General features: G+C 33.5%; 2 protein-coding genes across 4 annotated transcripts; both read left to right on the top strand.

The window, feature by feature from the left end:
- Positions 1-3,695: 3,695 nt before the first annotated feature.
- LOC115972382 (uncharacterized protein At4g37920) lies at positions 3,696-7,203 on the top strand. Its single transcript, XM_031092652.1, has 6 exons — positions 3,696-3,958; positions 4,070-4,452; positions 4,634-4,802; positions 5,322-5,566; positions 6,160-6,347; positions 6,481-7,203. The coding sequence occupies exons 1-6, from the start codon at positions 3,823-3,825 to the stop codon at positions 6,638-6,640; spliced, it is 1,281 nt and encodes a 426-aa protein (XP_030948512.1). The 5' UTR covers positions 3,696-3,822; the 3' UTR covers positions 6,641-7,203.
- A 4,327-nt stretch (positions 7,204-11,530) lies between these two features.
- Positions 11,531-23,070, top strand: LOC115971459. Of its 3 annotated transcripts, XM_031091389.1 has the most exons (14): positions 11,531-11,810; positions 12,036-12,121; positions 12,300-12,387; positions 13,437-13,536; positions 13,632-13,705; positions 13,860-13,931; positions 16,038-16,115; positions 17,523-17,647; positions 17,897-17,969; positions 18,601-18,662; positions 18,743-19,123; positions 20,143-20,245; positions 21,582-21,783; positions 22,769-23,070. In XM_031091389.1, exons 2-13 carry the CDS (start codon positions 12,036-12,038, stop codon positions 21,777-21,779), a joined length of 1,440 nt encoding a protein of 479 aa, XP_030947249.1. In that variant the 5' UTR covers positions 11,531-11,810; the 3' UTR covers positions 21,780-21,783; positions 22,769-23,070. The 3 variants fall into 3 exon arrangements, 2 of the variants coding, with proteins under 2 accessions (XP_030947249.1, XP_030947250.1); XR_004087321.1 differs by lacking the exons at positions 21,582-21,783; positions 22,769-23,070 and adding an exon at positions 19,662-19,785 and having other exon boundaries at positions 20,143-20,230; XM_031091390.1 differs by lacking the exons at positions 20,143-20,245; positions 21,582-21,783; positions 22,769-23,070 and adding an exon at positions 19,329-19,646.
- The last annotated feature ends 754 nt before the right edge of the window (positions 23,071-23,824 follow it).

Here is a 23,824-nt window from a genome sequence, read left to right as displayed (position 1 = left end):
TGAGAGGTGCTACGTCCACAATATTTTTACAACAAATCATAGGTGGTTGGTTGTTATTAGTTCAAATTTAAACCTAACACTAAGATTATTTTTTTGCTCAACAATAACAACTAGTAATAACCTGAGACTTAGGATTTGTTGTAAAAATGTTGTAAAAACGTTGTGGATATATCATTTCTCTTTGTTCATTATGTTACATATGTTCACTAAAGTGTTCTAAACATGGGGTAAGTTCGAAGCATTAATGTAGGTTATTAGAGTTCTATTAGTGGTTCGTTTGACACTCTTGTATCAAGAAAGTGAGATTCTATTTTTTTAATAATAAATTAGCAACAAACATAATATAATAAAAAAATTAGGCAAAAATCTCACAAATGAATAATAAAATTTTCACAAATAGTAATAAAAAAATGGATAAACAGCTCACAAATGAACAATAAATTCATAAAAAAAAATGCATTTAACAAATTAGAAGGATAAATTTTAAGTTGTTTAATTAAAGTTTAATATATATATAGGCCCCATTTTATATGTCATCCGACCCGGAGAAATAAAAAGCCCATGCTGGCTATTTTCTACCAACATCAATATCAATAAAAGTAATAAAAAAAAAAACATTAAACACAAATTTCATATTTAAATACCAGACAATGTGAGACTTGGTTATAATAAGCCACATGGGGCTTAGCATTGTATAACCACCTAAATATGGTCAAACTCTTTTGATCTTATTACAAAAAAATAAAAATAAAAATAAATTCATAGTCAAACCACAAGAAAAATATTTCATCAAACATGTAAAAGACTCACAGGTGATTTGCAAAATTAATTAAACCAAATAGAAATTTAGAGAAAATTATAATACTAAAAAGTCATAAATTTGTTGAATATTAAACTAAATTCCAAAACAACCCCAAATTGAACACTAAAATTAGTGAGTGTGGAAATAAGGTGACATAGATCATGGGAAATTTAAGTTAGATAGTTACCTCAAGCTATCTCATTAAAATAAGGGCATGTGAGTGGCTCAAGGGGGATAACAATTGCTATAATGGTTACAATTCAAGTCATCACTAAAGAAAAACGGGGGAGTAGAACGTGGATACCTTGAGCAATAACAAGAGGTTAACAAATCCTCACAAACATGGGACACGTGGCATAGTAAACACACCAAAGAAAGATGTGGCATAATAACCGTCAATATTTCAAGTACAAACAGAGGTCTTAATCAACATAAAAGACCATCACAAATATGACAAACAAACCAGAGAACTTATTAAGACCACAAACATAGGACTTTCAGAGATCACTAGTTGGATTCTTAAGAAGTAGTCTATAACTTGGGATTAAGTAGTTCTTTAGGCGTGTACAAGATCTTCACTATCTTATGCTTATAAATTTATATCTCCTTGTACATGCACTTGAGGTTTGTATCATATATTTTAGTTTTATGCAATCTGTTATTGTTAATCTTGGGTCGATATGATTTATTTTTCAACTCGAAGTAATTTAGTGTTAGTACAATCCAATAGGCGTGAATCAAATAACTTTGCTTAATTCTTTTTCAATCAAGATGAATTGTTACAGTTGGCCTTAAATCGAGGTAGCTTATGTCACAATATTCTATTTCAAGATATAACATGTTGACTCAAATAAACTTTAAGTAGGCATTTAGTTTAACTTAATTGCTTATGTCACAATATTCTATTTCAAGATATAACTTGTTGACTCAATAAACTTTAAGTAGGCATTTGGTTTAACTTAATCATCTTAGGACACTGGCGGCTCTACTTGTATGTGAGGGTGGTCCTAGGACCCCTCTCACTTGTCAAAAAAAAAAAAAAAAAAAAAATTATACATGCAAATTTTTTTATATAAATAAAAAATTAAAATTAATATGTTATGTGACCACCCTGACTTGAAAAAAATGTGTATATATATATATACTTAAAAAAAAATATTATATACTAAATTAACCTATTTTGACCTCCTAATAAAAATATTAAACACCTTTACTTGAGAATCATAAGAATTTGAGTTCAATAAATTTAAGAGTAATTCTACATTCACAACATTTTCACAATAATATCACAATAAATCTTATATGGTAAGCTGTTACTAATTCTAATTTGGATTCAATATTGACATGTTGTACCCACCAATGATAGGCTAACAACTTGTTGCATAAGATTTGTTATGAAATTGTTGTGGTCACTTTATTATTCTCATATCAGCATTTTCAATTTATCTTTTATTAGTCTATTTTTTTTTTCTTATTCTCTTTGTTAGTACAAAAAAAATTGTAATATTTCATGTATTTGCGTGTTTTTTTGTTTGTTACGTTGATATATTCAAATTGTCTTTTTATTAAATTTTGTATAATTTAAGCTTAGTGACCATCCTAAAAAATATTCCTAGTCGCCACTGTCTTAGGAGTTAGGTTACTTAGAATTTTTCATTCTCTTCAACTGTTAACTTGTGGATATTTCAAAAATCCTATTAAGTTAGGCATTTCTAATCCCCATACCCCAATACACGAAGTCATATAATCATTTCGAGCTAACACCAGAAGCATAATAATAAAATGTAAGCACATAATTTATTTTTTACTTCAATCATTATCAAAAGCGCTTACACTATTCCCTTGTTTGCAAAAATAATCTGCATTATAAAACCATCTTTAGAACACAATAACATCAGTATCACATAGTTTATCACAATTGTTCTATGTGGTAGATTGTAATTAGCTGTCTGTTATCATCACACGGAATCATGATTTTTTTCTGTATGACAGTTGTGGTAAAATTTGTGTGAAAGTTTATGGAACTAAAATTGCCTTGCAACATCACCACCCCACCCTTTGTGACTAACACTGTGTTTGGTTGGGGTGAATTTAGAGAGGATGCAAAACATAGGAAGGAAAATAGGGAGGAAGGAAAACCCGGGAGAAAATTTTCTCTCCCGGGCCCACAAAATTCATCCTCTCAAATCAGGAGGAAAATGCTGAAGAGAAAAGTGCTCTCATAGCACTTTTACAAAAATACCCCGTTCTGGAATCAAGGAAAAAAAAAAAAAAATAGAGAGAGCGCTGGAGAAAATGCTAGAGAGAATGAGAGCTGGAGTTGCGCCTAGAACTTTCTTGAATGAGGAAGACAAAGAAAATAAAAGAAGGGTGATGGAGATAAGGAGAAAGTGTGTGGAAAAAAAAAGTATGGATGAAATGATGGTCAAGAAAGGAGAAATAATATAATAAATAAAAAATCCTAATTGAGAAATGTTATTGTAATATTTTTATAATAAATTTTAAGTAATAGATTGTTATTAGTTAATATTGGTAAGTAAAAAAAATAATTTCAGTAGTGGGTTCAAATTAGAACTAATAATAACTTTCTATATAAATTTTGTTGTGAAAGTATTGCGAAAAATATTGTGGACGTAACACTTCTCATTAAAAAATATAATTATTGGTAAATTTTATATTATTTAATGAGTATAAATAAACCTATTTCTTATCTATTATGTAACAAGGATATAATAGTCAATTTATATAAACTATATTTTCTATCCTCCCACTTTTATTTTCAACTAAATAAAAGAGTTTTTCACCCTCTCACTTTTCCATCTCTCCAACCAAATACATACGAGAAAAAACTAAATATTTTTCATCCTCCTATTAATTTTTCATCCTCTCACTTTCTCACTCCTCCATCCAAACATACCCTAACTATTCCTACAATTGAACCGTCTAGTTGATTATTTGAAACCCTAAACCCCACCCAAAAACCCCAGATAATTTTCACAGCAAAATTTTGAATAATATCAATGGAATTCTGTTCTACGACTCTCCAAGCCCAACCCTCTTGCTCTTTCCCAGTAAGAACTTCTATCATCACCTCCAAAACCCCATCTCTCTCTTCCACCGTCACATATTCTCCAATTTCTTCTTCCAGATTCAACAGTAAGAAACTCTACCTCAGAACTTTCTTACCATTTTTTTTTTGCGACGAAACCAGAGGGTAGAGTGTTTGTGTAATTAACGTTGCAATTTGCTTTTTTATGCTTTGCCCAGGTTGTCGTTTTTCGATTAATCCGCTAAGGCGGCGTCATCGGTGGCTAAGTCCCACTCTTGCTGCTGCTGTTAGTGAAGAAGAGTTATCAGTTTCTGATTCGTCGTTGATTAACGACGAGTCTGGAAGGAATGGTGAGGAGGAGGATGGTGTTGTTGAGGGCTTGGATGACAACAAAATGGTCCGAGTATGCGATAAGCTTATCGATGTTTTCTTGGTTGACAAGCCCACCCCAACTGACTGGAGAAGGTTGTTAGCTTTCAGCAAGGAATGGGACAATATACGGCCTCATTTCTATAAACGGTGTCAGGATCGAGCTGATAGCGAGGATGCTGATCCTGGTATGAAGCACAAGCTACTCAGGCTTGCAAGGAAGCTCAAGGAGGTATATCATTGATTTTAATTAACATTTATTGTGTGTTAGTAAATATAATATATGTGGTCTGACTATGATTAATCTGTTGAGAATTCATAGCTGGCCGCGTTGTTGATGATACTATGATTAGTGGGTTTGAGTTTTATGTGTTATGTGGGAATTTTATTGGAAATTTTTTTTTTTTGTATAGGTTGATGAGGATGTGCAGAGGCACAATGAACTTCTTGAAGTGATTAGAGGTTCACCATCGGAGATTAGTGAAGTTGTTGCTAGGCGTCGTAAAGACTTCACAAAAGAATTTTTTGTGCATCTTCACACAGTAGCTGAATCCTATTATGACAACCCAACCGAGCAAAATGGTGAGGATAAACGAATTCTATTTCTATGAATTCTATTTTTTGTTTGGTTTACAGATGAAGAAATGTAGGGATAACTACTAGAATTTCTTTGTCCTCTTCTTTGGTTCTGATCAGATGTTATTTATGGCAGTCTTATCTGGAACACCCATTTGGCTTAATATGCATAATAGATTATATTACCCAATGCATATTTCAATGCTTAGTAAGTTCGGGACTGTTACTTGTATGATGATTAGCCCAGGCAATTGCCTTATGTAGCCACCTACTCAACCATGTCATAATGTCCTATCCTCTGATTAATGAGACTGTCACATCCCTTATTTTTTCTTATACTATTGCTAATTCAAGTCGCATAATGTACATATTTATTTTCTCTGTAATTTAGCATAAATAAACTTGAGTTATGTGACTGGACTGTGGGCTAGTCTAGCAGGCCAGACCCAGAACTTTCGATCTTAGATATATGTTTACCACATTGTGGACGGCACTGATGGTGTTTATTTATTTCTGTATGACTAGCTCTTGCAAAGCTTGGTAACACCTGCTTGGCTGCTGTACAAGCCTGTGACTCTGCAACTGAAAGCATTGAAGCACTACATGCTGCAGAGTTGAAATTCCAAGATATTATCAACTCTCCTACTATAGATGCTGCTTGCAGGAAGATAGACAATTTGGCTGAGAAAAATGAACTTGATTCAACATTGGTGATGATGATCACAAAAGCTTGGTCTGCCGCCAAGGAATCAAACATGACTAAAGATGAGGTGAAGTGATACTGGTTTCAGAAAATGGTTATCGCTGTTTATATTCTTGCTCTAATCTGGTACATATAGTGATGCCTTTATGATGCTTGGAACATAAAAAGATCCCAATCTAGTCAAACTGTTTAATTATAGCTTTTTTCAGCCTTCTATTAGAATATGGCAAAATTGAAAAAAGCTGATAGACCAAAGGGATTTTTATCTTTGTTCTTGTGTTCAAGACAAGTGACAGAGGACAAGATATCACATTGTATAGGGAAGAGATTATTGTTCTCTGCTTATGGGGACTTGGGAGAAAGTGAGAAGAAAAGATCAATTTTGTTCTTGTCCTTGTCCAAATGTCTGTTGAAATCCAGCACACACACATATATTTCACAAAAGAAGAAAAGAAAGATGGTATCAAATTAAGCAAATATAGCCTTTGGAAAGAATAATTTTATACAAATACCAAAAAGACTTTTTAACTCTACATTTTAATTTCCTGAAAAAGAGCTCTACATTTTAATTGCTACTTTAAACAACAGACATGCTTTTGTTTGTGTGGTGTCAAAATGCTGCTTAGTATGAATGAATTATTATTTTTTCCTTCATTGCAGGTAAAAGATATATTGTATCATTTGTATGTGACTGCCAGAGGTAATCTTCAGAGACTTATGCCTAAAGAGATTCGGATAGTTAAGTATCTTCTCTCTATTGAGGACCCTGATGAGCGGCTGTGTGCCCTAAATGATGCCTTTACCCCAGGAGAAGAACTTGAAGGAAAGGATGTGGACTGCTTGTACACGTATGCATTTGAAACTTAATTGCTTTAATTAGTTTTCGTTCGAACTTTAGAGATTGTTCAGCTAGATTATAGTTCACTGACTTTCCATGGTTGCCTCATGCCCCTTTGTTGCTCTTTTTAAACTTTTTCTCAGAACACCAGAGAAGCTGCATGACTGGATAAAGACTGTGGTGGATGCTTATCATTTAAGCAGGGAAGGAACTCTCATCAGGGAAGCTAGGGACCTAATGAATCCAAGGATTATTGAAAAAATGGAGGTCATTATGAAGATAGTTAAAGATAAATTCATGTGACTAAGAGCCTGAATTATTCTTCTCAGAAGCTTTTTCCTTATGTTCCATACTCTAGCTAATTTGAAGCATGAAATCCAAACCTCAATTTCGGGTTACTTTTAGCTTTGCTAGCATATCCTAGACATTATACGTTGGGGTTAACAGTTAGAGATCAATAGCATGTGAATCTGAAAGTGTGACGTTTATTGCATAGAAATTTAGGAAAAATCACAGAGTGGCTACTATGAAGCTTCAGATACCGGACAGGAATTCATGATCATTTGTTAGGTTGATTGTGCTGTAGTTTTCCTTTGTGTAATTCTGTGTTCTAATGTATAGTGGGACACTCCAGTGTAGACCAAATTTTGTAAATTATTTTTGTTACGAGTGGTGATGTTCATTGATGACGAGTCTTTTACTTAGAAACCTCTCTCTAAATGGAGGAAGTTTCCTATTTTGTAAATTTGCGGCTACTTAGAAATCTCTCTCCAAATGGAGGAAGTTTAACTTAGAAAACTTACAACTATCATTGTACATTGTTAACTCCTAGAATTTGACCAATGGAATATAGCCACAGTTCTGGAGAACTGATATTTCACTTTCAAGCTTTGTATGTAAGTCGCTTTCCCAGAATTTGAATCCATATATTGAAGTGATAATTGTGATTAATGAAACATTATTTTTATATGGAGTTATTACTAACACAATTTTTATTATATACCATTCACAATATACCACCTCAATATTTGTACAAAATTTTCGTATTTCCAGATTTATTGGAAAGATATACCTACATCCTCGTTCACATGGGCACGATAATCTTATCTTTACATGTTCTATAACTTTTGTTATTGAAATAAATCTAGATCTAACTTCACTGGTTTGCACAAAAGCATCTGCTGTGTAATCATGCCATTATTTTTATATTGAAATAATTTATACTAAAACAACTCATTTATTTTGATTTCTTTCTATGATAAGTAAATTTAAAGTGACCCATCAAATATGATCCAAGTTCATTTCAAAGGAATCCTCTGAGGGTATTTTCAGGATGATGGTGCGGATTGGCCATTGCACGGTGCAATCCGTCCAAACAAAACTTTAACTTTTTCAAAAGCTTTAACTTTTATAAACTCTTTTAACTTTTTCAACTTTTTTTAATCCAATAGCTCATATCAAAAGCAAACTTTTTAAAATTCCCTTGTCCTTATATGCTTAAATTGGTCAAATCGTTCATACTTGAGAACAATAATTTTTTATCTGATGTCGGCTTTTAGATGATTTCTATTTAGCATCAAGATATTGGTATATATATATATATATATATTTTGGTGTAGATAGGATTCAATATATATTATTTATTTGATGACAAAAATCTTTATTTTATTGAAATCATAAACAATATTTTGTAATCAAGACAAAGTGAAACTATATAGACTTTTTAGTTGGTTATTGAAATGAAACCCGATCCTTGTTATCTTTATTATTCCTGTTCTTTTTCTTCTATTTATTATTTAATTTGACATAACTTATTTTTTAAGATTCTTATATCAAATTAATGGAGGATATGGTTATGAGTTATATTTTGCTTGTTGTTGTTGGGTGCATGAGAAGTATTTAAAAAATAAAGAAAAAAAAATCGACAATGATATTGAAACGTATCCAAAGTAACTTTGTTTGAAACCGTCCTTAATATATTAATGTTAAATCTAAATACTAAAATTAATAGTCTAAATAAAGAGTAGAATCCTTCTTTAAAAATAAAATAAACAGTAGAATGAATACTAATTATAAGAGATTAGTCTACTAGTTCGGAAAGCTACATGAGATCATGTGTTAAAGCAGGCTTAACAGGAGTCTCCTAAAAAACTCTTCCCTATAACTATCTGTGTGTATGGGATAGAGACTACACGTACAAGATCTCAAGCTCAAAGAGCTCTCGATACTTTCATCATTTAAAAATAAATAAATTTAATTAGTAATCTATATTTTACAATTTACCTCCTTCAAGTATCTAAAATAATAGGGTAAATTACGTACTTGGTCCATATCTTATACACCATATTTCAATTTGATTCTTAACCTTTCAATTGTGTCAATTTCACCCCTAACCTTTCAATATTGTATCAATTTAGTTTTTACCGTTATCTTTTGGATGAAAATTAATGATGTAAGGACTCGATTTCGTAACGAACCGTAACAGTTTGGGGTCGCACGTAAAAATGCCCAAACAATATCATTTGTAGAGCGTGGGTTTGAAAGGCTAGACCTTGGTCACCAGATGGTGGGTTTTTCATGGTGTTCATACAAGGTTAAGTTTTCTTCACCCCTGGAGTCCTTCTCCTGGAGGTGGGCTGGGAGGCTCTGGTTTTTGGCCATTTTTCCCTTTTATATTGGCCTGTGTTCGCTGTCCTTCGTCCACGTGTAGGGTCTAACTTTCCAAGACTGATACTTGTCCCATCAGCCCATACCCAAAGTCATTGGGGGTGGTTGTAAAAGCCAAAGAATGCGGCTATGTCAGGTGCAGAGCATTGAATGGCAGTAAGGGCAGCTTTCCCCGGATATTTTAGATTTTCTTTCAAATTTAGTCCTATACCGTTTTTGCCCCTCCCTTCGGTGGGACTTTGGGTTTGCCGAGGACTGAGCGGTCCTCGGCAATATCTTAAGGCTATCCTATGCTTTACGTTATTGGGCTTGGGCCATAACTCTCTTCGGCTTGGGCCTTTGGACTCCCTACGAGTAAACGGGCCTGGCCCATAAACTATTGGGCCCCACAAATGATATGTCTATTGGCCAAAATAAAAAAATTAGCTTTCGTTGATGTGACAATAAACTAAAATTTTATTTTGGTCAATTGCCATGTCAACAATTTTCATCTAATATATAATGGCATGGACTAAATTGACGTGATACTAAAACGTTAAGGACTAAATTGATACAATTGAAAAGTTAGGGACCAAATTGAAATATGGTGTAAAATATAGGGACCAAATATGTCCAAAATAATATTAACTCTTAACATTTTGCAAAAATTACTCTCTTTCTTACATACAATAAACACATTAGATATAATGAAATTCTTATTTTGTCCTTGAGTTACCTTATTTATGTGAACTAAAATACTTTGATTAAAGGAAATCTATATATCTAAATATATAATAATAGATGAAACTGAGAGAAACTCAAATTATAATTTCAAATTATAGTTCCAATTTTATGCCATGTGTCCTAAATTATTTATTCTTAAAGAGTTTTATTTCTTAATTTTATAATCAAATATGAGATCACATCATAAATATTCATCCAAATGAGTTATTAAGTACAAAAACCAAAGAATCTATAATAAATGAATCGTAAAAAAAAAAAAAAAAAAAGTGCTTCACAATAATAAATAAATAAATAAGTATGGACAATTTATATTTTATACCTAATAATATCCTTACAAATTTTTTAAAGAGTTAACAAAATATAAAAATGACTATCAATAGTATTTAAATTTTATATATATAAATATATATATATATATATTTTTGAGAAGCCAACCTAAAAGTTCAGCAAGGAACTTTATTAGACAAACAAAATTTAAGGAACATCAGAAGCAACTAGAGGGGCAATGTCTCTAGATATGTCTTCTAACCAGACCTTAAAATCTTCCCCCTCTTTTGCTTTATTTGCCAAAGCATCAGCAACCTTATTACAAGAACAATTAACAAAACAAAAATCACACCAATTCAATTGAGAAGACGAATGGTAAATATTATCAATGATATGACTGAAAGAAGAATGTTCAATCGTTCCAGGCTTGATAGCATTGATAACCCCAACAGCATCACCTTCGAAAACCACCTCATGAAGACTCAATTCCAAAGCGAAAATAACTGCCCTGCGGCATGCAAGGATTTCGACCTCAGCTACTATTTGTGGGAGGGAAATACGCATTGACAGAGCACCAATGACAGCACCTCACCAGTCTCGTATCACCACGCCAAGACTTGCAAAATTTGTGCTCTGGAAAACTGCACCATCAAAGTTAGCTTTATACTAATTTGGCTCAGGAGGGCACCACTGAACTAAAGTCAGCAGCTGGGTGGAAATTGGATTCGAATCCTAGGTATTGAGGAAGTCCTGTAAGAGACCACCAGCTTTTTGTACAATCTGATTCAGGGGAATGGATTGGAGGCCGAATCGGATGCAATTACGCCTGTTCCACAAAAGCCAAGAGATGATTATAAAAACTTCTGCTTTAAGATCATCAGATACCTGTAAAAAATGAGCAAACATATTAGAAAAATCCCCTGGGGGGATTGCAATTGAGCTACGGTCCCAACTTAGTTGGCTCCACACATTCTCCAGTGCCTCGCATCCCCACACAGCATGGAGAATATCTTTGGGTTGGGCATTACAGATCGTGCATCTGTCAGTATCAGCTATAAGGCAACGGAACAAGTTAACCATGGTGGGTAAAGCCTCATTGCAAGCACGCCACGCAAAATGCTTCATCTTGGGAAGGATCTATAGCATCCATAAGCCTCTCCAAAATGACTTCTAGGGGTTAGGATTTGAGCTATTAGTGTTGTTGGCTGAAGCATCACAAGCCCGCAACTTATATATAGGAATTATATCATGCATCTTATTGTATATTTTTAAGTGTATTCATGCATATACATAGGGTTACAAGCTAGTATTTCTTAATTTGTTATTAGCTTATTAATTAATGAAAAAAAAAAAAAAAGACTCAATTTTAGCGTTATCCAATTAAAAAAAAGTTTAATGGGATAATTAAATGGCAAACAAAATAAAGAATATTGTAATTTTCTCTAATTATTGTAATTCTAATTTAACACGACTTTCAAAAATTTGGCTTCAAATAAAAACAAAACTTTCAAATAATGCTTTCCACCGAAGCTAGCTGCCATACAAAATGTCAGCAGTTAGCTTCGTTCCCATAAAAACAAAACAAAACAGAACAAAAGTGAGCTCCGTTCCGCGGGACCCTTATTAAGCCAATGCCCAATATATATGAACATTCCTCAACATCTTAAATTCCTCAAAATCCTTCCGTCTTGAAAATTTCAAAATTTATTGCGCGCACATATTAATCAAAAAAAAGAAAAACCCTAAGCCTAGATTTTCAAGTTTTCCGACGAGATTGATTTTCCGGCGACTCTCCGATCGTCGTTGTCGATTTCTGGTGAGCGTTTTTTTTTCTTTCTCGAATTAGATTCGAATATCATATGCTGGTGTGCTTTAATTTGCTCGATTCTGGATGAAAATTTCAGATGTGTATATATAGAATTTATACCTGGTTTTTGGTTTTGCCGAGATGGCGATGGATAACTGAATTTTAAAAAGAAATTAATTATTTTCTCAGCAACCAAACACTGTGCATTAAGAATTTTTGTTTTGTTGGTACCAGATGACGACCAGAAAAACCAGTAGCTGCTGCGCTATTTGTGAGAATTCAAATCAAGCTTCTATTTGCGCCGTTTGTGTCAATTTCAGGTCTGATCTCTAAAATTACGAATTATTATTGTGGAATTTTATATTGTATTTAAATATTTGTAATCTGATCTTTATGTAGGAAACTTTATATGGTTTTTTCTTTATTTCAGATATGTAATATGAGATTTGTGTACGAATATAATATGAGAAAATTTGTATGTTGGGCTATTCTTTGTAGGTTAAATGAGTACCACAATTTGTTAAAGTTGCAGAAGAGTCGCCGGGATTATTTGTATGCAAGATTGAGTGAAGTGGTTGTGGCAAAGGTTTGATTTTTATGTCTTGTGAATGCTCTTTCCGTTCCCTTGTTTTGTTTTATTTTTGCTTGAATGTCAATTGTTTATATTTTACACCTCACCCTTAAGCAAATAAGCTAACAAAACATAAGCCTCTCCAAATGCATACTTTAAAAGGATTTGGTGATTGGGGAGCATGGAAAATTTTTATTTATGCGAGAGCTGTACCGCCCGAGAAATGCATATGGGTGACAGTGACACTATCAAGGCAACAAACCTAGGACCTTAAAAACTATAACAATCTCTACGGACCATCTTTATTACAGAAGTATCCATCCTGAGATTACAAGAATTAATTTTTGGTGTGGTAATGGCTGAAGACTGTGATTCTGCAACCGTGTATGAAAAGACATCTAATCTTGGATTGGATTCATATTTAAAACAAATTCAGTTATAGATCCTTATGACATATGTTGTCTCCATGAGACACTGCATTATGGGTCCTGGAGAATAAACCTGAAAAGGCCAAAATTCTAAGTTACACACAACAGCAGTGAAACCTATTTCTACATGCTTGTGTTGTAAAAGCTTCAAAATAATGAAGCTGAGGAGCTATGAATGGAAAGATGGTTAACAGTGCTATGTAAAGTTGCATCATTCGGACAGGGTAATTGGTTATACAAGGTGGAATAATGGAATAACCATAATTGTGACCAGAGTAATGCTAATAAAAAAAAAAAATTGCTTGTTAAAATCATAGAATAGCGTATCTCAAATGCATATTGGGAAAGCAAATAGATTGGTTTCTATGTTGTTGAATTATTTCCAATTATTGTAAAAATTTGATGGATGATCCAATTTCACTTATAATGTACATATGTGGCTGCCGTTTCTATTGTTCTGTTCTGTCACCCATTATTTTCTTGATTCATTCTCTTTTATGTTTCTTCTGTATTTGCATAATTTGACATCTACTGTTTGTATTATATACCATTGTTAGTATTTTGTAAAAGTGATCAAACTTGGCGTTTGAATCATCTCAGGCCATTTCTTAATTTATTGTATGTAATATTTACTAGGGAAAGGCAGACGATCAAACAAATTGGAGAGTGCTTCACAATGACAAGCGCTCAAAGTTGAAGGAGAAGCTCCGTAGTAATAAACGACATCTTGAGCAAGGTTGGTTGCCCCTTAATGATTTTCAAATGCAATTTAGGTTGAAAATTGTACACATTTCTGTTTAGAAACCTCTTGGCTAATACTTACATTTACAGGGAAGGTTAGGATTGAGAGGATGTCTGATGATTTAAAAGATAAATATGGTGTGCTCGAATCAGCCCTTTCTATGGTATTACAGATTATTTATTTATTTATTTATAAATTAATTAATTTTTTTAGTTATCATGCTTTAAGTTTTGGTTTTAGTCACTTTTACTAGTTATATTGTGATTTTCTGAAAGTATAAATGAATATGTATCATGCATTGGTTTTAATCTCTGCAGTTGGAAAAGTATCGTGTGGAACAACTGGGAAAGTACTATCCTAACCTAATTTCCACTCAGACCTTAGGGCATGTGAGTGGTATTTTACTTATTCAGTTATTCCTTTTGATTTTTGATACTTGTTTTGTGCCTAAATTCCGTATATTTGTCTCAACAGAGTGACAAATGAATATACTTATAATGGGCTGAGTTTAAGTTACACTACTCAAAATCTCTACATTAAGTTAATTTTTTTTCAATGCCATTTTTAGATCACATGTTCTTCCTTAAAAAAAAAAAATTTTCTGTTTAATTTCATATTCGAATGTTGTTTACTATTCAATGCATAAATTGCATTTATTATATTCTAAAATAGCAAATGCTCCTCTAACTTCAAATAAAAAAAGTACATTTAAAATGATAAAAAAAAATTAAAATTTTGAACAATTTAGAGATGAGATGGTTTTTAATCTCTAATTACGAGGAAAACATATAATCTAATGGTGGACTTAAAGAAACACATAGCCAATCTTTGCTATGCCTTGCTAATGTAGCCAATATATTGGAGAAGCTTCAATAGGATTTCTTGTGGGAAGGATTGGGAGAGGAGTAGATTCATCTTGTAGAATGGAGCATTGTTAGTATGTCTTTACATTTAGGAAGGTTGTGGGTTTGGAATTTGGCCACATTTAATTAAGTGAACGTTTGGATCCCACGTCCAGCGTCCATGTTTTGCGTTTTTTTTTTTTTTTTTTGACCAGTGCCTCTTGCTCTGTTCATGGGACATGAACAATGCATTAAGGCAAATGAACAGTGTTTTGTGTGCGTGAACACTAACCGGAAATTATTATTTTTTATTGTTTTTAGTTTTTAGCAAAATATGTAGTATCCAAACGCACCCTAAGTGTTATTGGGGAAGTGCTTTTGGCGTTTTAGTTAGGAGCATGATTCTTTATGAGGGAGCTGGGGGTTTTTGTTGTTGTGAGGCTAGTGGTGGTAAAATATGTTGAGTTAGCGGGGGGTTGGACTTCACAGCCGCGATGATTCTCTTGGTTGTGGTCTTTGGAAGGCAATTGGAGCAAGATGGGATTATTTCTCTAGATTTGTGGGCTTTGGTTTTGGTGATGGTAGAAAAATTAGATTTTGGGAGGATGTGTGGCTCTCCAACAGGAGATTAGCATCTTTATATCTTGTGTTGTTTCAGTTAGCTCTTAATAAAGAGGCAATAGTGTCAGATTGCTTGGAGTGTAGAAATGGAGTGTAATCCATTGAAATCCTACATTTGTGCAATCTGCTCATGATTGGGAGTTAGAAATGTTTGCTTGTTTCTTCCAATCTCTCCATTCAATCTGGTCCAAACAGAGTATACATTGTTTTGGAGTTTGAGGAAGAATGGATGTTTTTGTGGCAATCCCTTCTATGGCCGTTGGGAGGTACTAGCAGCTTGGAGTTTTGTTGGAAGGCTATATGGCAGGTGAAAATCCTTACTTAGTGAAAGAGGTATGATGTTGGTAAATCAGTGTGACAAGTGTACACATAGTGAGGAAACTGTTGATTACTTGCCACTTCATTTTCCAGTGGCAATGGAGTTGTGGAACTTTATAATTGTAGTTTTTGGAGTTAGCTAGGTGATGCCTAGGACGATTAAAGGAATGATGTGAGGATGGCGACAAAGACCTATTTCTTTCAGAAATAGAGTATTGAATGCAGTTCCTAGGTGTTTAATGTGTCATATTTGAAGGGAGAGGAATAGGAAGATCTTTGAAGATCAAGGAGTTTCTACCTTGGGGTAAAATCACATTTTGTAGGCACATTATTCAATTTTTTTTGGATCCAAGTAGACCTTCTTTGCTTTTTGATTTTATCGAGGACTTGGCTATGTAATTTTGTAAAGAATCTTAGGGTATATACCTTAGATTCTTCCCTTTTAAAGCTGTTTTATTTCAAATGAGACATTTTTCCTTATATAAAAATGAATAAAAATTGAAGAGAAAAGAAAAGATATTGGGTGGTGTAACATTAATAAAAATTTATAACATGTGTAACTTGAACTAATCATATTTATAAGTTGGTTTATTTTGTATTTATATATTACAATGCTTGAGGGTAAAAATATAGGTGTTGTGTATTTTTGTTCCTCTCTTCTATATGAATATATATTTTTCATCTAAACACTGATGTTGATTTGTTAAATGACAGATGGCAATCACTGCTGAACGTCTTCATAAGCAGTCCGTGGTCATAAAACAAATATGCAAATTGTTCCCCCTACGTCAGGTAAGCTCTTAAAAAATATCTTGATTTCTGCAAGTTAGTAAGTGTTGTAAATTTTGGTTTACTAATTTACTGAACATATTTTGTTGATAACTTATGATCAACATGTTGTTTGCATATCTGTTTATTATTTATCCAAAAAAAAAAGTATGTTATTTGCATATGACTTTTAATTGCATTTTAAATATATGTACAATGTGGGATGCCTTATTTTTTTTAAAAAGAGTCCTTTTTAGTTCAAATACTCGACTACAGTCTTCCTGGCAAGAACTATATATTTCAAAATCAATTAGCATTTGTAATATCTTAACAGAAATGTTTAGGCTGGTGACTCAAAAATTTATTTTGCAATTCCAAGCTTCCAATCTCATGAAAAAGAAAAAGAAAACATTTTTAAGCTTCTAATCTATTATGAATCAAATTGAGTATTGGAGCTTATATTGCGTATGGTTAAAGATGCATGATTATCATATAATCACAAATTAGCTAGAATGAAGGCTGCATGAAACTGATTGAACATGGTTTTCAAATAACATGTTTTTCAAATGAACAACTTCAAGGAGCCTTAGATTTCAACTACTTGTTGGCAGTAGTCATTATTATATAGTAGGAAACATGATATTGTTGAAATAAAGATAAAAACTAGTGTTAGGTCACAAGAGGCATACAGTCAAAAGGTGTACATTTTCAGAAGCCTTGGCTTGTGGGTCATGTGCCTTGTAAATATATCACTTCTAATTTTTAATCCTCAAGTCATTTTGTAACTGGCTTGCCCCTGAAGCCTGCAAAAAAAGAAAAGAAAAGAAAAAAGAAATAAAGATATTCTGAGTTTGCACTTATTGTTAATGTGTGTGTCCTTTGCACAGCCTTCAGCTTTCTTACTTGTTATTTAAAAACATCAGTTAGAAGTACTGATTTTTAAGCAATTTACATTGGAATTAGAAGGTTAATGTAGATACAAATGTAAAATCCTTGGGGATTTGATTAGAATTTTTTGATCCAATCGTTCCCGGCAATGGAAAATTAATTTTTCTCATTGGAATATGGGATTTTGATATTTTGCCACTATAGTACATTTCCAGTGTACTTGGGTTGGCTATTTATTTTAATAAAAGTTGTTATGTTACCTTTTAAAAAAAAAAAATTTATGACCCAATTGAACAAATTAGGAGAAAAATATCCCACTGAAAACATGAAAAGGATAAGAGAAAATAAAAGAAAGTAATACTTGTTTGTTTTCTTGGTCCATTTTTGGTCCAAAATGATATAATTTCCCAAAAGTAGCTTTTCAATGAAACATGAGATGATGTTTTGGTTTATAATTATTTTCATCAAATATGTGGTAAAATATGAGCTCCACATTGCCTTTGGTGTTTTCTCAACTCCAGGCATATTCTTTTTATGTTTTAGGTGATTGTAGATGGTGAAAGAAAAGATGGGTCTACAGTTCAATATGATCAAATTTGCAATGCACGCTTACCAAGAGGACTTGATCCTCACTCTGTTCCATCAGAAGAGCTTGCTGCATCTTTGGGGTAAATTTTTCTCTTGAGGCTATATTTGCATGCATATTTAGAAGCAGATTTTTGCAGTGGTATTGCATATCTTATGATCACCATATAATGCTGCTATTCTTTTATGTACTCATATTTTGGGGTTAATTTATATGTATCCTGCTAATACAGTTATTCGTATTGTTAAAGGAGTCTGTTCAGTTGGATTTTGCATAGCTAAATTGTTATTGTCTTTTACACTAATTAGTAATTACCATGGTTGTTAAACAGATACATGGTGCAACTTCTAAATCTTGTTGCTCAGAACTTGGCATCTCCTGTGCTTCATAACTCTGGTTTTGCAGTAAGCACTGTTACCCTTCATATGATAGTTTTAAATTGTTTTACATACAAACTGTGATTTTGGGTTCTTTTTTTCTCTATGTTTTTTGTGGAGATGGAGCTTTACTTTTGAACATAGATGACATGGCTATCTTGAAGTTGAACTCAGTTGAAGTGTTTTGTAAAATATTTATGAGGTTTTCTAAGTTTAGGATTAACATTCTTTCATTATTGTTTCTGTGAGGTTTGGTTGATTTATATAGCTTACATTTTAGGGATAGTTTGCAATTTGCTGAAAATATCGGGTTTAAAGCTTTACATTTTTTTAGTTGAAATTGGAAACTCCTTATATATGCCTCTGTCAACTAGCTTCCATGCTCCCTATTCTAGCCTATAATTATTGTTAATGGAAATATTTTTAGATTCCTTATATATGTTTTTTCTTAGATCCAAGATAAAAACAATTCTGGCTTTGTACTCTTGAAGTTCCAGCATTTTCCTATCGGTCACCAATGTACCCTCTATAATGTGCTTTTTCTTTAGATGGGACATATGAAGCTTCAAAAAGCCAATGAATATGATTTTTCATGTTGTATATTTGGATTCTTTTACATATATTATTTGTTGCTATGTGTATTATAAATTTATTTCAGGGTTCTTGCTCTAGAATATGGCAACGAGCTTCTTATTGGGATGCACGTCCATCATCTCGAAGGTACTTGTCTGGCAAAATTATTGACTTGTCTTACTTGGGTTTATCAGCATGTTGAACTGAATATACTTTCTGATGTGCAGCAATGAATACCCCCTTTTTATACCACGCCAAAATTATTGCTCCACTAGCGGGGAAAATTCATGGTCTGATAGAAGCTCATGTAATTTTGGCGTTGCTTCAATGGAATCTGAGAGGAAGCCACGCCTGGAATCTTCTGGAAGTAGTAGCTTTAATTTTTCTTCTGCTTCTCTACATTCTGTTGAAACACACAAGGACTTGCAGAAAGGGATTTCACTTCTCAAGAAAAGTGTGGCATGCATAACTGCATACTATTTTAACTCGCTATGTTTGGATGTCCCTTCCGAGGCATCTACTTTTGAAGCATTTGCAAAGTTATTGGCCAAACTATCTTCGTCCAAGGAAGTTCGATCTGTTTTCTCTGTGAGAATGGCTTGTTCAAGGTATGTTGTCCCATGTTTCCCCATATTACATGATTTATGTTTTGGGCATCATCATTTCTGTTTTATCATGTATAAATGAAGAAGAATTGTCTTGATATATTTTTGGACAATGCGTTCTCAAGGAGTATAACAAAATAAATAATTGTGAAATTTGTTAGTAATACATCCTAATTGTAGCATCTGACTAAGGCAGTACTTATTTCAGAGTTGGGCTTACAAATGAGCCCTCTGGCTTGCTACAATGAGTAGAGGATTATGCATTGGAATGGTTCAGGTGTTATATTATTTGTCTTTCCAACGAAAGGTCTCTCCTTTATGCAATTTATTAGTCAACCTATCTGTTATGTTAAGCCAAACTTTCAGAAAATGCTTTTATGATTATGAGTGAATTCACAATTATTTCAAACAAAATTCCTCGATGGAAAACATTAGGGTTCCCTGCAACCAAGAAATGAAAATGAGGGATTGATGGACAGAGATAGGTGTATGCCTAATGTACTTGTATTTTGAAAATGTTAATATTGGAAAATTTTTGAAGTAGGAGGGATCAAGTCCTAGAATCTGGATCATGAAGAAAGTGTAATAACATTTCCTTAGATCATGGAGCTTTTGAGATGGTGGATCAATGCAGTCTGTTGTGTAGATCTTTGATACGATGTTTGGTGAGTTTGGTCTAGGTTTAAATGGAAATTTCCTTTATATATATATTTAGCAGAAATTATTTGAGTGCATGTTTCTTTTTGTCACTTCTATATGAATCAATATTTCTTTCAACAATTGAAATTTTCCAAAAGAACAGGCCTATAAAATCCTCTGTGCTGGGGTCAAAGAATGATTTTGTACAAAAATTTGTTACGAAGGTTGGTTATGCCAAAAACTTTAACAATTGCCTATTGGAGAACTGTATTTACTAACATGTCATCAATGACCCAAAGTCATTAGCAATATTGTATTTGTAATACCAAGTATAGATAAAACTTTTTTCTCTATTGTGCATGACATTTGCTCTTAATCTTCAGGTCAAGTAAACAAGTTGAGCAAATGAACAAATCTGTATGGAATGTGGATTCTGCCATGTCGTCAATCACTCTACTGGAAAGTGCACATGCATTGCCTACAATGGTATAAGTCAGGGAGTCAAACGTTGTTTTAGTAGAATTTTTGAATGATCAACTGAAGACTTTTTTGCTTCATTACATTTGGCATTTGTTTGTGCTTTCTTGGCTGTGGCTTACCAAAAGACCTACTTTTTTGTTGTTGAAACTATTCATAACCATCATATTATAATTTTATTTTATTTTAGAGGTGGGGCCTTGGCGCAATGACAAGTGCCTTCCACCGAAAACGACAAGTCAAGAGTTTGGGAATTAGCCTCTCCAAAAAATTGGGGGTAAGGCTACCTACCATGACCTCTCCCAAACCCTACAAAGGTGGGAGCTTTTTACATTGGGTACAGCCTTTTTTATTCCTTGTCCCCCCCCCCTCCCAAAACCAGGAAAAAAAAAAAAAAAAAACCCTCCCATTCTGCCTGTCCACACATCCAAGAGGGGTTGGATCACTAGGAATGGAAAACTCAGGAAGCTATGATTGTGAAATCTCATTTCTCACCTGTTTCTTTTTTCTTTTTCTTAATTATTATTATTATTATTATTATTATTATTATTTTGCTGTAATTTTCTCCGCTGTTGCTATGTGCGGAAAGATGGAGTTGTCAAGAGCATCGTAGCTCAACCGACACCTTCTAGTGTCTCTAACGGAGACATCCAGGGTTCAAAACCCCCCTCCCTCATTGTAATTATCGAATCATCAAAAAGAATATGAGGAAAGATTGAGTGAATAACAATTACATAATATGGTGCTCGAGACAGGGACCTTAAAACAAAATCTATTGTGAGTGGGTTGGATCATCTGGAATGGGAAACTGAGGTAGCAATGGCTGTGAAACATCATTTCTCACTCGTTTTTGTTTTTATTTTTTATTTTTTTGGGGGTGGGGTGGGGTTAAGTTTCTCCGCTGTTGCTATGTGCGGAAAGATGGAGTGAATAACAATTAAATGATTTGGTGCTCTAGACGGGAACCTTAAAACAAAATCAATCTTGGCTCTTCGACACACATGTTGGTTCCTTAAGCATATAGTGTACATATGGGACATAACATGGCTAGGAAGGGACATTTAGCATAGCTCTTATGTTACTTTGTCAAGAGGGATCTGGTGGGGAGAGAAATTGTATTTCCATTTATGCCTTTTTTTTCTAAAGAAGCCAATGAGCTTTAGCTCAAATGGCACTCCGCCCTGTAAGAGTTGGGATGAGGGCTAGGTCATGGGGTCAAAACCCACATGCATGTATAATTGCTGACAAATCATTAAAGAACTAAACATTATGGCTACTTTGGGATATTGTATTTTTCTGTAGGTATATTGTATTTGATGTTCATCTATTTTCTTTTGCCTTCCAGAAAAACATTTGTGAGAACCTTCGAAATTCTGCTCCCAGTTTTCTTTATGCCACTGAATTGTCTGATAATGGAAAGAATGAATGCATCATTGAAGGATGGGATATTGTGGAGCATCCCACTTTTCCTCCTCCCCCATCACAATCGGAGGATGTTGAGCATTGGACTCGAGCCATGTTCATTGATGCCACAAAGAAATGATCTTGTGAGTCTTATACTTTTTCCATTCAGTAGTTGTTCATCTTGACAGTTGTTCATCTTGACAGTTGTTTAGCACTTGTGATTTCACCTTTGTCTAAAATCTTTCTTAACATGGTTAGGATCCACTCCATTTACCTTAAAACTGACGAAAGCTAATCCTATGTTAAGATTTAAATTAGACAAATCTAAGATGTAAATGTTGCCACATTATTTAAAATCTCATACCAGCAAATACATTGTTTAAAGGGATGGTAACTGATTTTAAATAATGTGGTGCTTTGCGCACCTTAAAATTTTTCAAAATTAAATCTTTGATGTGAATTGGCATCAGTCCATTTCAAAAGAAAATGGAAAAGGATCCTTATCTGTCGGACATCTACGCAAAAGTGAACCTTAATCGCTTTAAATGTATACTGAAGAACTTTGTTAGAATAAGTTTTTGAATCTATTTTGCTCTTAAGTTTTACATGCTGTGGTTGTTTTACACATGCATAGACATATCTTTCTATGTTTGAAGTTGGCCATCTATGTAAACATCAATACATCATGCCCATGTTTATGTCCAGAAATTGAGGTTTAATGCCAAAAAAAAGCCAATACAAAAATCTGTTCCTAACTATTGCTTCTCTAAGATGTGATTCTTCTCAATTACTTATACGGATGGAACATGTTTTGGAGATTGGAAAGAGTGAATTTCCTCGTATGTTTATGTATAATCTGCATCAGGAAGTCAATGGTGTATGGTAACATGCAGTATAAGCTTAAAAAGATTTTGTTTCTTTTGGTTTGAATTGTTATGTCTGTAGTGTCTATGAATTTCTTTTTTCCAATCATGACTCCTGATAATTTAGATGCCTTATCAGAGTATAACATTTGAATGGAGATATGGCTGTGTACTTGATTCACATGTTTCAAATTTGTTATTAAGGTATCAAGGCCTTTTCTGTTCTTACTAATTGATTTCTTTTTGTTCCTGTTTTATTTGATAGGCTCATGGAAGAAGGCACTTAACAAGAGATAAAGATTGCATGGAGGATTAACATGTTTGGCCTTTACCTCTTACTTGTATATAGAGATGATATCAAAAGGTGTGCAATTGCGCATAACTGTATGTACATATCTGTAAAGATAGTAGTTTTAGGATTTTTATTCCCCCAATCATAGCTTTTCTTTTTAGATACAAGCAATATTTAGATTCATCATTCGTCCAAGAAAGAAGATACACATCTGTTGCCAACAATACTTTGCATTGATTTTAAGGAGAAATATATAGCTTTAATTTTATATGTTCATCAAGTTCTCTTTAATTAGAGATATTCTGAAGATGAATCTATTTATATTATGTACTTCCTAATATGAATTGATTCATTAATTTTTCATCCTTCAAAAGTGGAAAGAATAGGGTCCTAACGTATTGAGAGCTTCTCTTGGGAGAAAGGAATCCTCCCAATTTGACGGAGTGAGACAGATTTTATGCAAGGGAAGCCAAGTGTGCAGTGCAATGTTACACACAGGTTTAGGAGCTTCTCTTTCTTCAGCCCTCTAACTGATACAAAGTTACGGGATTTCTCAATGAAATAATGGTACATAAACTTGTGCCACAACCTTGAAGTTAGTTTTTAGGTTCAACCATAGCTACAAATGCTGAGAGTTGCTGCATCTGGCTTCTCTCACCATACAGTAAACTATTTCTAAATGAATAACGCACCTTGCATACCCGATTTAGGCCTAGACAAATTTGTCAACGGGGATATTGGAGAGCTTCATTTTCTGAAGGATTGGTGAGATTGACGGATTCAAATATCTAGAATCTGGATGAGTTTAGCTGTGTTGTTGTCTTATAATAGGCAGCCAAATATTATTTTCAGACTTCTGAAACCCTCACAGTAACTTCTCGTCCACTTTGATATAGTTGTTCATATTGGATTTCAAATCAAGACAGCTGATTGAAAAATTTTCCTTTGCAGACACATTTAGAACATCTCTCAATAGCTTGTTACAATAAGCTTATGTTAAATGGGATTGTACTGGGTCTAGTGCTGTTT

This window comes from Quercus lobata, chromosome 12, assembly GCF_001633185.2.
Source record: "Quercus lobata isolate SW786 chromosome 12, ValleyOak3.0 Primary Assembly, whole genome shotgun sequence".
NCBI lineage: Eukaryota > Viridiplantae > Streptophyta > Magnoliopsida > Fagales > Fagaceae > Quercus > Quercus lobata.
The sequence above is the reverse complement of the archived record's forward strand: the minus strand, read 5'-3'. Positions and strand labels throughout refer to the sequence as shown.